General features: G+C 55.3%; 1 protein-coding gene and 1 long non-coding RNA gene across 2 annotated transcripts; both read left to right on the top strand.

The window, feature by feature from the left end:
- Positions 1–3702: 3702 nt before the first annotated feature.
- On the top strand, positions 3703–5804 carry LOC139677934 (serine/threonine-protein kinase pim-1-like). The gene is made up of 5 exons (XM_071568406.1): positions 3703–3808; positions 3947–3997; positions 4204–4570; positions 5221–5397; positions 5675–5804. Exons 1-5 carry the CDS (start codon positions 3737–3739, stop codon positions 5779–5781), a joined length of 774 nt encoding a protein of 257 aa, XP_071424507.1. The 5' UTR covers positions 3703–3736; the 3' UTR covers positions 5782–5804.
- A 263-nt stretch (positions 5805–6067) lies between these two features.
- Positions 6068–12276, top strand: LOC139677976 (uncharacterized). Its single transcript, XR_011698945.1, has 5 exons — positions 6068–7346; positions 8009–8081; positions 9619–9701; positions 10581–10723; positions 11649–12276. It is a non-coding gene; the product is annotated as an uncharacterized lncRNA (long non-coding RNA).
- The last annotated feature ends 1607 nt before the right edge of the window (positions 12277–13883 follow it).

Genomic DNA, 13883 nt, shown 5'->3' with positions numbered 1-13883 from the left:
GTCCTTGTTCCCTCCTGCCCCAGGCCCCGAGCTGAGCACGGAGAGCACAGAGAGCACAGAGGACAAATCCCCCCAGCAGAACCTGGTGGCAGAGGCTGTTTTGAACAGCTCCAGGATGCAGGAAGTCACTGGGGAGGAAAAGCCATGGAGATACCTGGGGGGTGGGGTGGTGGTGGGGGCTCCAAAGCCAACCCAGGGTGCTCCAAGGATGAAAGACCCACCGTGTGTGGGGAAGGCAGCTGAAGCTTCAGCTGGAGCTGCCACCTGGAAGTCTGTGAGTGGCTTCACTCTGGGGAGAAGCTGTACAAGTGCTTGGAATGTGGGAAGTGCTTCTGCTGGAGTTCCAACCTGATCCGCCACTAGAATACCCACACCGGGGAAAGGCCCTACACATGTGGGAAATGTGGGAAGGGCTTCAGCAGCAGCTCCAACCTGATCCAGCCCTATGAGTGTTTTGAGTGTGGAAATTGGATTAAGATCAATTTGTGTCTCCTCAGGCATCAGCCCATGCGCATGGGGCAGAGGCCACTCTGCTGCACCAGCTGCAGGAAGAGCTTCAACCAGAACTCCAATCTTGTCACCCACTAGAACATCCTCACCGGGGAGAGGCCGTACAAGTGTGGGGAGTGTGAGAAGAGCTTCAGCCACAGCTCCAACCTCATGAACCACCAGCGCATTCACACTGTGGAGATGCCCTGTGAGTGTCCTGAGTGTTGGAAGAGTTTCCCTGTGCCTTGACCAGATGCTGACACAGCCACCAGTAAGGGAGGCCCTACAAGTGCCCTGACTGTGGGAAGATCTTTGTTCGCTGCTCCCCAACTTCGTGACCCATTGGAGGACACACACTGGTAACAGATCTGGTGACCCACATTCCTGGTGATCCACACTGGGATCCATTCCTGATCTCCACATCCTCCTGGTTCCCTGTAGGCACTTGGGTGAACACAGAGGGAAAAACATCCACAGGGACACAGACAGACATTGGAAATTCATTGGGAAGAGCTGATTTGTTGACTTTTGACCTCCAAACGTCTCTCCTGCTCTGTCTAATTGTTTCTTTTGGTGCCATTAAGCAACACTGGATGATCTTTAAGGACTTTTCCAACCTAAATAATTCCATGATTCTAATTCTCTGTGCCCCCCAAGCATCTTCTACAGCCAAGGGGTGACAGACTGGGGCAAAGACCAAGAGTTTGGAGACAGTGGTGTGGAAACCTCTTCAAAAAAGGCTCTTGCACCCACCCAACCCAACCCCATGGAGACTCACATGATGCTGACATAGAAATCCTTTTCTTTGGGCTTTGATTTTTATTCGTTCCATTTCATCCCTTAAAACCACCCCAAACTGGGGTAAAAATAAAGAAATCAAACAAAGACATGTAAACTCCAACATGTTATTGGGATTTGGGGAGAATTTGGGGATTCAGAGATGTTTTTGAGGACTTGGCTGTTCTGGGGGATCTGAGGGAGGTTTCCCCAAAATTGGGGGTACCCAGGCTGGGTGAGCGTGCCCATGATCTCATAGTTGTGTCAGCAGTCCGTGTCCCCCTGAGCCTGTCTGTTCTCCAGAAATTCCCATTGGCTGTTCCAGTGCCTGGCCTGGGTCTCCCCACATGGGCTGTTCCCCACCAAAGTTCCCAAATCACTGATGAGGTGCCCGAGCTGCTCCTGGTTGTAGCTGTACCTGTCCACCATCCTCCAGGCCAGGGCCTTTTGAGAAGTGACACTCAGCTTTTCCCGGGAACTGAAACACGCCTGGGGGTGCAGGGACACAGGTCATGGGGTGCCACTTCCTCTCCCCCAGCAGCCCCCAGCTGCCACAGCACATTGGGAGCTCAGGGGCCCACCCTGGACCTCCTTTTGCCACCCCACTCTGCCCCACAGCTGCTGCAGCACTGACTTCTGGGTGGGGGGAACACGCCCATCAGCTCCCAGGGATGGACAGGGAGTTTGGGGACCCCCCCAGTGGGGATCCATCCCCCACAGAGCCCCTGGGCTCAAGTGATGGAGGACAGGGGGGAGCCCTGTGAGAATCCCTTGTCCTCTGCTCCCCTGCCCCCTGTCCAACACCCCTTTTCTCCCATCTTGCCCCCCTTTCCCATCGTCCCCACAATCCCCAGCTCCCACCCAGCTCAGTTTGGGAGTGTTGCTTCCCCCCTGCCCTGCTCGGTTTCAAAGTCTCACCTCCTTTCCCACTCAGTTTGGAGCTCCCAGTCCCCCTTTTCTCCTGCTCTCCCACCCTTTTCCCATTGTCCCTTGAAGGGGAGCTGTTAAATATTGTGTACTGCAAAAGCTGCTAAATCGTGTGCATTCCAAATTAAACCTGGATTTATTAGTATGGTCTGGCATCCAAATGGCAGCAAAACCAGTGTTGTACTTCTATTCTTTTTAATTCTCTCCACAGTCTCCAATTTCCCCCTGTAACCGGACAGGAGAACACAAACAGCCCTGGTGCCGCTGGGGAGCTGCGCTGACCCCAAGGGGCTGGATTTCTCCCTCCCCATCGTCCTGTTCTGCCCTCCCCCGGGCTGGCTCTGGCTCTTGCTCTGACCGCTCTGACTGACCGAGAAATGCGTTCCCAAAGAACAGGGACAAGTCCGCTTGGCATGGGAGGAAGCGACGGCAGGGCAGGACGAACGGGCGGGATGGGTCCGGGAGATGCCGAGCATCGGCGGCAAGGGGCAAGGTTGCCGCCAAAGGAGTTTATTTAATAAAGTGAAGAGGCAGCTGAAAAAGCCGGTGGCTCCGGCCGGGGCTGCTTCGGAGCGGAGGGGTTGCCTCCGGGGCGCGCGGGGACAAACGGGCGACGGACAAACGGACAAACGGCCCTGGCACTTTGGCGACAGCGGCGGCAGCGGCGGCAGCAGCGACAGCAGCGGCAGCAGCGATTCGCTCTCGCACATACTATTACTCTTTTCCTCCTCTTCTTCTCCGGTGCCCCGCACCCTCGGTGTCCCTCTCCCGGTGTCCCGCACCCTCTCCCGGTGTCCCTCTCCCGCTGTCCCTCCCGCGGTGTCCCTTTCCCTTTCCCGGTCTCCCCCTGCCCCTGGCGGCCCGGGCCATGGCCCCGGTGTCCCTCCCCCGCTCCTGGCCGGGGCCGCCCCGTCCCCGCCCCTGCCTGGCCCGGCGCGCTCTCGCCTTTGCCCGAGTCTCGGCGTGCCGGCTGCGGCGCTGCTGGACGAGCATCTGCGGCTGGCTGTGGGACGGGCTCGGCCTCGCCGCCCCTTGGCTCCGCCTGCTCCAGCTCCGGGCCGGAGCCCGAGTCCGAGCCCGAGCCCGAGCCCGAGCCCGAGCCCGAGCCCGAGCCCGAGGGCTGCCCCTGCTGCGGGTCCGGCCCCGGCGCCTCCCAGGGCTGTCAGAGGACACCGGCGCCGCGGCCGCTGCCGCCTCGTCTGCGGCTTCCCCTGCCAGAGCTCCGCCGCTCGGCAGCGCGGCCGCGAGCAGCGAGCGGCCGGTGCCTGGGGCGGTCGGGGATACCCAGCCCAAGGCGGTCGGGGATACCCAACCCAAGGCGGTCGGGGAAACCCAACCCAAGGCGGTTCGGGATACCCAACCCAAGGCGGTCGGGGATACCCAGCCCGAGGCGGTCGGGGATACCCAGCCCAAGGCGGTCGGGGATACCCAACGCAAGGCGGTCGAGGGGCGCTCGGGGACCGTGCCGGGCCCCGGGTCGAACGCTGCCGGCCACGTCTCGCCCGCAGGGAAGGCGAAGGAGCTCCTGTACAGACGCTACCGGATGGGTTCGCTGCTGGGCAGTGGCGGCTTCGGCAGAGTCTACGCGGGGACTCGCCTCGAGGACGGAGCCCCGGTGAGTGGCGGGGCCGGCGGCGGGCGGAGGAGGAGGAGGAGGAGGAGGAGGAAGAGAAGGAGGAGGAACATGAGGAGGAGAAGGAGGGTTGTGCGGGTCGGGCAGCGGGCTCAGTCTGCTGCTCCCCTTGGCTCGCAGGTGGCCATCAAACTCGTGCGTCGGAATCGCATCCGGCACTGGGACAAGCTGGTGAGTGAGCGGGGCCAGCGGAAACAAGCGGGGCGGGACGGGACGGGAGGAGCCGAGCTCGGGAGGGTGGAAGCCGCCAGGACGCTTGGAGGGAGAGCGGGCGTGGGGTCAGTGCGGGGCGGGAGCATCCCAGGCTGGGTAAGGGGTACCAGACAGAGCTGTGACACATCATCAGTGGCACTGACGACATCATGGTCCCCCCGCAGCCCGACGGCACCCGGGCGCCCCTGGAGATCGTGCTGCTGAACAAGGTGTCCACTGGGTTTCCTGGTGTCATCCAGCTCCTGGAGTGGTTTGAGCTCTCCAACGCTTTCTTGTTGGTGATGGAGCGTCCACAGTGGTCTCAGGACCTCTTCCACTTAATCCGGGAGTGGAAGTTCCTGCCAGAGGAGGTGGCCTGGAAGCTGTTCTGTCAAGTGCTGAAGGCTGTACAGCACTGCACCAGCTGTGGCGTCCTGCACCGTGACATCAAGCCCGAAAACATCCTCCTCGACCTGGCCACTGGCGACCTGAAACTCATTGACTTTGGATGCGGCACGTTCCTTCGGGACAGGGTGTACACCCAGTTTGCAGGTGAGCCCACACCCAGGGGGATGCTCCTGGTACCGGGCACCTCAGGCATTGCATGGCCATGCTGCACTGGGGACTCCCCATTAATCTGAGAGAGAATGGGATTAATTCTCCAGCCAAGTTGCTTTAGGATTGGGATGGGGTGGGTGAGCTATTGCAAGCCAGTCCCCAGCCTTGCTGACAGCCCTCACCACTCATCCCGACCTGGGCTGGAGTGGGTACAGGGTGGAGCCAGCCTGATGAAAACACCGGTGAGGGTAGCAGAGAGGAGGGCTCAGAACTCCTGCAGCAGCTGGTTAGGTGTGCATGCCAGGAAGGTCATGGGCTGCTCTGCTCCCCTTGTTTGCCTTGTCTTATGATTAACTGTTGAGGGCAGTGCAGTGGGGCAGGGAGAAGACATGGCTTTTCCTCACCACTGGGTGGGTTTGTTCCTTGTGGGTAATGGTTGGGCCTTCCCAGGACTTCTGCTGCCCTCTTGGACACCGGTGGCTTCTCCTACAACCCAGAGTTTGTAAGCTGCTGTCAGGTGCTGGTGAGAAGGCAGCGGGTCCCAGCGTGTGGCAGTGGGGCAGGTGCCACATCCCCAGGGATGCTCAGGCGAGGGTCTGGGAGCAGGAAGCATCCCCCTGGTGAGCTCTGTCTGTATTCCATAGGAACACTGTCATACAGTCCGCCGGAGTGGATCCACCACAAATACTACCACGGCGAGGGGGCAACAATCTGGTCCCTGGGCATCCTGCTCTACCAGATGGTCTGCGGGAAGCACCCTTTCCTGCAAGGCTGGAGCACCATGGGGGGGCAGCTCCTGTTCCCACAACCGGTCTCTCGAGGTGGATACCCATCTTTGTGGCATGGGGGGAATAATGGTGTTGGGAGTTGGCAGCGGGCTCATGTGGATCCTGCTCTTGAAGCTGTTTATATCCCCTGGTTGGCTGGAGGAGGTGGCACATGTCCTGCCATCCTGCTCTCCTCCAAAATAGAGAAGTAATCGGGAAGTTTGGATGCAGCTCTGAGTGCCCCCAGAATGGCCTGGGCACACAGACAGTGGGACAAAGGGGACAGGATCCTTCTCCAGCTGACCGTCAGTTTCTGGTTTCTCTCCCCCAGAGTGCCGACACCTTATCAAGTGGTGTTTGTCCATCCGCCCCTCAGAGAGACCATCACTGGAAGACCTATTCTGCCATCCTTGGGTGCAGGGCATGCACCTGCCCTAGAAGGTGCTTTGTTTGATCGAGGGACCTGGCAAGTAACCGCTCCACACATCTCCTGGCAATAAGAAGCAAAGTAAACCAGACTTTTCTGGCATAAGTGTGGCACTAGGGGTAGATTAGCACACAGAAACGCATCTCACCTCTTAGTGTGGGAGCTGAGCTGGACACCTGGTCTTCCATGCATTGCTGGCCACCATCCAACTTGGTTTTGCTCGTCCTGCTTTGCTGAGAGCTGGAGCCCTTGGCACAATGCTGACAGCCTGGTCTCGCCCACAGGGATGGAGAAGAAGCCCTTGGAGAAGCTGTATTGGGTGGGCCTGCTGCCTCTTTGTTGACCTGGACAATGCCCACCTGAAGATGATGGACTTTGAAGCTGGCACCACCATCAAAGCTGTCTTCCACACCTAGTTTACAGATGAGTACACCCCCAGGGCGATGCTCCCAGATGTGGGCCTGGCTGGCTATTGAAGGTTCCCCCCTTTGCTGGTGGGAAATGCTATTAATTCTTCAGCCCACAGCCAAGCTGCTCCTTGGCAGGGGGTGGAGGGGTGGTCTGGGCTGGTTGTGAAATGAGAGCCTCACCCAGCCCTGGGCAGGGCCTGGGGCAGGGGGAGTGGGCCTGACAGAAACCAACACAAAGGTGGGGCTGCAGAACCTGTGCAGCGGCTGGTTTGGTTTTCAGTTGAATGCAGAACAGGAGAGTTGGGGGGATGAGAGATTGAAGGGAAAATGACCTCTGAAGAAGGCCTTGGGGTTATTTCTTCTAGGGAAGATATGCAGGAGGGAGGAAGGGGTATAGGGGACGTGATAACAGCCCTGTGGGTGCAGGAGGCTGCTCTTTGGGGATGCTGCCTGGCTGTCCCCGCAGCTTCCATGGGAGCAGGTATAGAGGGGCTTCTTTGGTAGTAGAGAAGATTTCACTAAGATACTAAGCTCTTTAGCTCTAAGGATGTTAAGCATCAGGACAGGCCTGGGGGGCTGTGAAATCTTCTCAGAGACTTGTAAGTACAGATCAGACAAACAGCTCCCATCCATCCTGGTGGGGTAGGTGAGGAGCTGATACATAGCCCTGGAAGCTGGGCTTCTTTCCAGGGTTCCCAGTGGGGTGTCCTGCAAACCTGGCAGTGCCCTGGGATGACTGTTACGTGGGATTAAAGCTAGTTGTTTTTGTCAAAGGAAAGGATGGTCATAGTTACCTGCCCCTTTGATGGGGAAAGCATCTTTGCTACAGGTATTTTGTCATTTCTGTGGATCTGCTGAGACCCGGTGGGTCAGCACCTCTGTGGCAGTGTGGGAGAGGGAATAAATCCTGCACAAGAGGCTGGTTACCCCCATATTATGAAGGGAAGCTATTTTTCCCTGAGCCCATGTGTCCAGCCATGTGCTATTGATCCCTGTGGATCTGATGTGTTATGATTCCTGTTGACCCTCAGCGGGCCGAATGGCTGAAGCTCTCTGACCCTCTGCTCCTGGAAATGCCAGAGCAGGACCAGACCCTGGAGCCCGACCTGCTGGAGCAGCTCTGAGCCTGCTGGCAGGAGTGGGAGTTAAGGAGGAGTGAGCATGAGGTGGGACAGCTGTTCTGTGTTGTGGTTTGTCTACAGGAGCATCCTCCTCCTCTGTCCTCAATCTGAGGGGATGGGGATGGAGGTTCAAAGCTTGTTGTTGCCCTGCTGTCTTCTCTCTTGGCCTATGAGCTCCAAGGTGTGGTCTCTGCTGTGGGACCTGCAGCTTGAGTGTGAACAGTGCCCAAGGCTGCAGAGCTTGACAGGAGGAAAAACACTCCTTATTTTGGCTCAAGGAGGGCAGGCAGGGGCTGGTGGGTGAGTGAAGATCTCCCCTTGCAGGGTGGATGTTGCAGAGGACCCTGATGGGGTGCTACCATTTGTGGGGCCTCCTGGGTCCTTTGACCGTGTCTGGTCCTTTGATTAATGTTCTTGTTAATATTTCCTGCCTGCTTTTGGTTTTGTGGCATTTTTCATGCAGTTTCTCCTCCTGACTACTCTCCGTGGTGCTGCAGCCCCCCTCACTTGCTGGGACAGAGCTGTGTCCATGCTGGTGTGGGTCTCACCTGCAGCCTGGGCTCCTGCAGTGCGGGGCAGGCGGTGAGCCCCAGACCCACAAGCAGCACACTTTCCTTTCCATTGGCTCTGTGGTTTCCTCAGCTTTTGCTCTGTGTCATTCTTTTTTCTCTTTGTTTTATCACATTTTCCCTCTGACTCCTTTGCAGGTGGAAGAAGACCTTCTTCCAGAGGTGGCACCTGCTCAGCCAGAGCTCTCCTGTGCTATTCCTTTGATGGCAGGTAAAGACAATGGAGCAAGGGGTTGTGGTCCCCCCAGGAGGCTTCTCCATGTGTGGCACTGTGCTGGCATGGGCTGGGAAGCAGCTCACCACTCCCAGGGGTTTTTTCCAGCAGCTACTTCTTGCTCCTTGCATCCCCCCAAGAGCTGAAAGGCTGCTCCTGCCTGGCTGCATCCCCCAGGCATGGGCTGAAAAGTGAGGGCTTGATCCTCACATCCTTATGCAAAGTCTGAGTAATTTGGGCCTATTTAGCAGAGGTTCAGGGGTCCCTGTGGGTGCTGTGGGAGGAGAAGAGGAGCTGGGAGTGGGTGCTGGATGAGGGCAGTGACTCTTGGCTGAGCCTCAGGAGAGCTGGCCCCATTCTCAGCAGTCCTGTGAGGGTGCAAACTGGAGCTAAGTAAGGGGATTTCACACTTAGAGGGTGGAGGATTTTGGAAGGAGCTCATCCTGCTGTGTGCAGAGCTGCAGGGTGTCTGTTGGTGAAGCCCCAGCATTTCCCCCTCCCTGCTGCCTCTTGGATGGTTTTGCTTTGTCTCTCAGTGACCCCTCAAGTGCCAGTTCACCCAGAGGGCCAACAGACACCAGGATGAGGGACATGATCCTATTCTGGTGTCAAGGGAAGAACAGGAGAGCTTTCCCTTCCCAGCTGGGCAGTGCATCCATTGGAATATCCCACTATCAGCTTTCCCTGCTGATGCCAAATGCCTTTTCAAAGAGCTCTGCCAGGCGGTAAAAAGGGTCATCAATCCTGATTGCCCTCTGCTGCTCTCAGGGCTGAGGCTGGGATCTTCCTTCCCTGGATGCACTGAGGGTGCACCGCAGTCTATGTTAATGTTCGAGCACCCATTGGTCAGAAGGGCAGCTGGGGACATGGCGGTGAGGCGGCAGCAGTGGCCTGGCAGAGCCTGTGCAGCAGCCTGTGGTGCCCAAACCTGCCCACGCACACTGTGGCCTCGGGGGGCACTCGGGACAGAGTTGGCAGCAGGCTGGGGGGCCTGGCATGGTGACAGAGGTTGGAGCTTATCCTTGGCCTCTGGGCATGGGGGCAGCTTGCTTGCAAAATAAGTGATGTTTCCTTCAGGGTGGGCTCTTCTGCCATGGCTTGCCCATATCCAGGGCTTTCTCCTGCCCACACTCCTGGCTGTTGTTCTACCTGCGCAGCACAGGCTGCCATTTGCATTCAGGAAATCTGAGCAGGATCCGGGTGCACCCAAGGGATGTTTGATCTTCATTTCCATGGCTAAAAGCCTGTGTCATTCCTGGATCCAGGCTGAGCTTGATGATGTGATCAGGGTGGCCAGGGCCTCTTTTTTGCTGTTCCTGGAGTTTCTGGGCTGAACAGAAGGGGAGGGAGGAAAAAGGAAAGGACATCAGTGCTGTGCTGACAAACATGTCCAGGTTGTGTTATGCCTCCAATATATCAGGATAATTCGGAAGCAAATGGAGTGTGCATGGCAGATTGCCCGACTGGTGCCTTTTCTTTTGCAACTTCATTGTTGATCTGGAGGGGTAATGCTGAATCCTGATTCCCTCTCTAGACCTGAGGCAGGGAGAGCCTTCTGGCAAGAGTTACCGGGACCAGCGCTAGTTCAAGGGCTACGGAACCTCCAGGGCAGGAGAGGTAAGGGTGGGGAGTCTGGGCAACCTGCTGTGATCTTCTGCTGTCAAATGAGCAGGTTGGCGGCTGGTTCCAAAATCTCTGACCTTCAGCATGTCTCCCTTTGCTCCCATCTGCAGGATGCAGACCCAGGACTCCTGAGAGAAGAGCTCCATTTCGGCTTCTGGGAGGGAAGGGGCAGGGGGAGAAACTCTCGGCAGTAGTTCAGAAGTTGAGGGGAGGCTGGTGGCCAGTCCCAAGAAGTAACCCCAACATGGGCAGGGCTGGGGCATAAGAGGCTTGGGGATTTCCCAGAGATCTGTGCAGCAATCCATGTGTCCCCACTCCAGCTGAGGAGAAAAAGGCCACTTTGCTGTGTTGCATTCAGTGCCTGACAGACCCTGGGGATTATTACAGTGAGTTGTCAGTGTTTATGAGTTCCAGCTGCTGGGCTGTCATTCCCCAGGTGAGGGGCTGTACTCTCCTTTCTTCCAGGTAACAAGTGATAGGACAGGAGGAAACAGCCTCAAGTTGTGCCAGGAGAGGTTTAGATCGGACATTAGGAAAAGTTTCTTCCTCAAAAGGCTTGTCCAGCCCTGGCACAGACTGTCCAGGGAGATGGTGGAGTCACCACCCCTTAAGGAATTTAAAAGAGGTCATGTTAGGGCTAGGAGAGCTGTCAGACTAGAGATGGCTGATGTAAATTACTGTTCAAAGCTGTTGGGTATGAGCAGGGATGTGGCAGGATAAACCCAAGGTGCTGCAGGGCATGAGCAGGGAACTGGCTGTTCTGCTTCTGCTGGGCACTTTCCAGGAGCAGCAGAGCTGTCCCACTGTCCTAAGAGAGAAAAGCAGAGGTGTTCTTGGTTTCTCACCCACGTTTGTGTTCTCCTGTCCTCGCAGCCTTTGGGCCAGCCCAGCCTGCCCCTGCAGTGCCACGAGTCAGGGCTCAGCTGCAGCAGCCACAAGCTCAGCCAGTCCATCCGTGATGGTGCTGACCATGATGGTCCCTGTGCTTCCCTGGACCTGGAATGCGGAACAAATAGGTGAGGCGTGATGGGGTGCCTGACAAGGGGGCAGCAAGGGAATAAATGGCTGTTGGGAGGAGATTGGCTGTCTCACAGCTTGGTCTGATCCTGGAGGAGGTTGTGCAGGCAAGTGGCGTGACTGGGGGGCTGTGGGGTGGTGGCACGGTCTGGGGGCTCTGCTTGGATTGTTTAGGTGAGGCACAGCGTGCACAGAACTGGCCCCACCCTTTACTCCTGAGGTTCATCTGCCACGGCCGAGCGAGCTTGGACGGTGACAGTGAATACCTCAGGACGTAGGTTTGGTCAGAGTATCCCTCTCTTAGATGGATGGCCTTACAGGGCTAAGCGAGCTCCACCTGCCCGGGTTTGGGGTTGGAGCTGTCCTTCTCCTAGGATGGTTGCCATGGGGCCAGCGAGCCCATCCTGCCCCTGGACACACTTTGTCTGACCCTTCAGCTGAGACCTGTCTGGCATGGGAGACCCTACCGGCGGCACAAACCACCTCCAGCACAGCTCTCAACCTCATGAGGGCACACAAGCTCCTCCCCCACGACAAGGGGGTGTCCCCAGAGAAGTATTATTAAATTGTAACTCTGACTTATAATCTCTTTTGTGTTGCATTCATATCTCCTGCCGGTTTAAACCAGCACAAATATATATAAAGAAGCCACCAGTTTTTGATTGGGAAGGGTCATTTGCGTCCCACAACTGGGCCCAGCTCAAGTGGATTCATGCGCAACAAGAGTCCCACCTCGAAGAATGGCAGCTGGAGATTATGTCAGTGACAAATGACAGTCAGACAGAACCAGGATACAGAAGGACTCAGGAAGTCCTCTCCAACCCATGTGTAATCCATCACCTGCAGCCTGGCAGTGATTGGTTTATGTGGAGACTGTTCTAAAATGCTGTGATAGGAATGACCATGTCCTTGCTTTGTTTCCAGGACTGATGGACAGGATGGACGTGGATATGCCACTTCTGTACATATATTTTACTTTGGGTGAATGCTTTAATTATGAGGACTGGAAAGAACATTTCAGGAGGTGGACTTACTAGCATGATGGGGCTGTGGACCAACCTGGACCAGACAAACTGGAGACTTTCACTGTGGAAGTCTGAGTTGCATGTTTTTTTGTACGGTTCTTACTTTTTGAAGGTTTATTGTTACCCGTTTGTGGTATTTCTGCTCACAGTTATTTGCCTGGTGGTTCCATCCCTGCATACTCAGCATGTTATCTTCTTCCCCTCATAGTTTTTCTCATCTTTGCCCTAATCCCTGGATTCCTTTTGGTTGCTGTTCCCACTTTTGATGAGTTGTTCCCCATTGGCTATCTGGTTGCCCAGTTACACACTCTGCCCCCACCGTTGTCCAGTCACTGCCAAGTTCCAGAACCTTCCCTCAGAACCCTCTAAAACCCCAAGTTGTCCCTAAATAAGTGCCTTTGGTGACTTTGTTTCCACTTGTGCTTTGGGCAGTTGCAGTCAACGCGTGGTCATTTTATATGTTTTATAATTGCTGACTTTACAAAGAAGATTGTTGTTTTTATAAAGACCCTTATAGTGTAAATGTGTTCTGTATCTGTGTGTTTTATATATTGTTATGTTGTCCTTGTGTAAATATGTTCCATGGATTATTGTTGTTACATAGGCCCTTATAATGTAAATACATTTTATAGACTGATGTTATTATAAAGATTCTTACACTGTAAAATCTTTCTGTAGTTCGTTGCTTTTGCAAGGCCCGCAGCAGGTTGGGGCAGGGGAGCTTGGGGTGGCCAGGGCTGGAGGCTCTGGGGCTTTGGCAGCTGCACTGGAGGAGCTGTTCCATAGGAGAGGATGGAGGGGATCACAGAAGACAGAATACGCTGAGTTGGAAGGGACCTCCAAAGATCATCCAGTCCAACCTTTAGCTCTGCACAGGACCATCCCTGAGAGTCACATCCTGTGCCCCAGAGTATCATCCAAATGCTCCTTGAGCTCTGGCAGTCTTGGTGCTGTGACCGCTGCCCTGGGGAGCCTGGTCAGTGCTCAACCACCCTCTGGGGAAGACCTTTTTTTCTAACATCCACCCTAAACCTGCCCTGACACAACTTCAGGCCATTCCCTCAGTCCTCTCCCTGGTCCCCACAGAGCAGAGATCCTCGGCCCCTGCAGAGGAAGTTGTAACTGTAACGAGGGCTACCCTGAGTGTCCTCCAGCTGAAGGATTAGGAGATACTCCAAAATGCCCTCAGGAATGGGGTTGTTCTCCATGGTGTCATCAATCCCAGCCTTCAGCTTTCCAATTCGAGACCCCATCCCACCCCTCCCAATTCCCATTCCAGCCACTCTGGGCATGAAGACACCCTTCCCAAGCCCAGTTTCCCCCATCCCACCCCACCCTGAGTCCTATCCTACCTCTCCCAATTCATATCCCAACCCTTGCAAATCCTCATCCCACCCATTTTGGGCATTTTGAGGGGACTTGTGAGATCAGGTAATTTTGGCGTGGAATTGAGAGGTTTTGAGATGACAGATCAATCCCTTTTGGCTCTTGGAGTAAGAAGCAATGGAGAAAATTCCACCAAATCCCCACAGAATCCACAAAATCCTCCAAACTCCCATTTCCCCCAAATTCCAGTAAAATAGTGAGGGTTTAGGTGTTCTTGTTCACTTTCTTTATTTTACCCAAATATCCTGCATTTTTAAGGGATGAAGATAGATCAAAACAAAATCAAACCCAAAATAAAAGTATTTTGTGTCTGGGTCAAGTGTCCATAGGTTTAGATTGGGGGCATCATGGGACATAGAGAATGAGAAACATAGAATGAAAGAGGTTGGAAAAGAGTTTGAAGATTATCCTGCATTTCTTGATGCCACCTGAAGAAATGATTGGATAGAGCAGGTGAGATTTCTGGGTGTCTAATGTTAACAAATCCCCTCTCCCCAATGAATTTCCAATGTCAGTCTGTGTCCCCCTCCATGGATGTTCCTCCCTCTGCATTCACCCAGGTGCCTACACGGAACCAGGAAGATGTGAAGACCACCAGTCAGGTGTCTTCCCAACATGGATCACCAGAAATGTGGATCATGAATTCTGTTCTCAGTGTGGGTCTGCTGATAAACGATGGAGCAGTGGACAAAGCTCTTCCCAAAGTCAGGACTCTTGTAGGGCTTCCTTTACAGGTGGGTCTGTTATT

This window comes from Pithys albifrons, chromosome 13, assembly GCF_047495875.1.
Source record: "Pithys albifrons albifrons isolate INPA30051 chromosome 13, PitAlb_v1, whole genome shotgun sequence".
Taxonomy (NCBI): domain Eukaryota; kingdom Metazoa; phylum Chordata; class Aves; order Passeriformes; family Thamnophilidae; genus Pithys; species Pithys albifrons.
The sequence above is the reverse complement of the archived record's forward strand: the minus strand, read 5'-3'. Positions and strand labels throughout refer to the sequence as shown.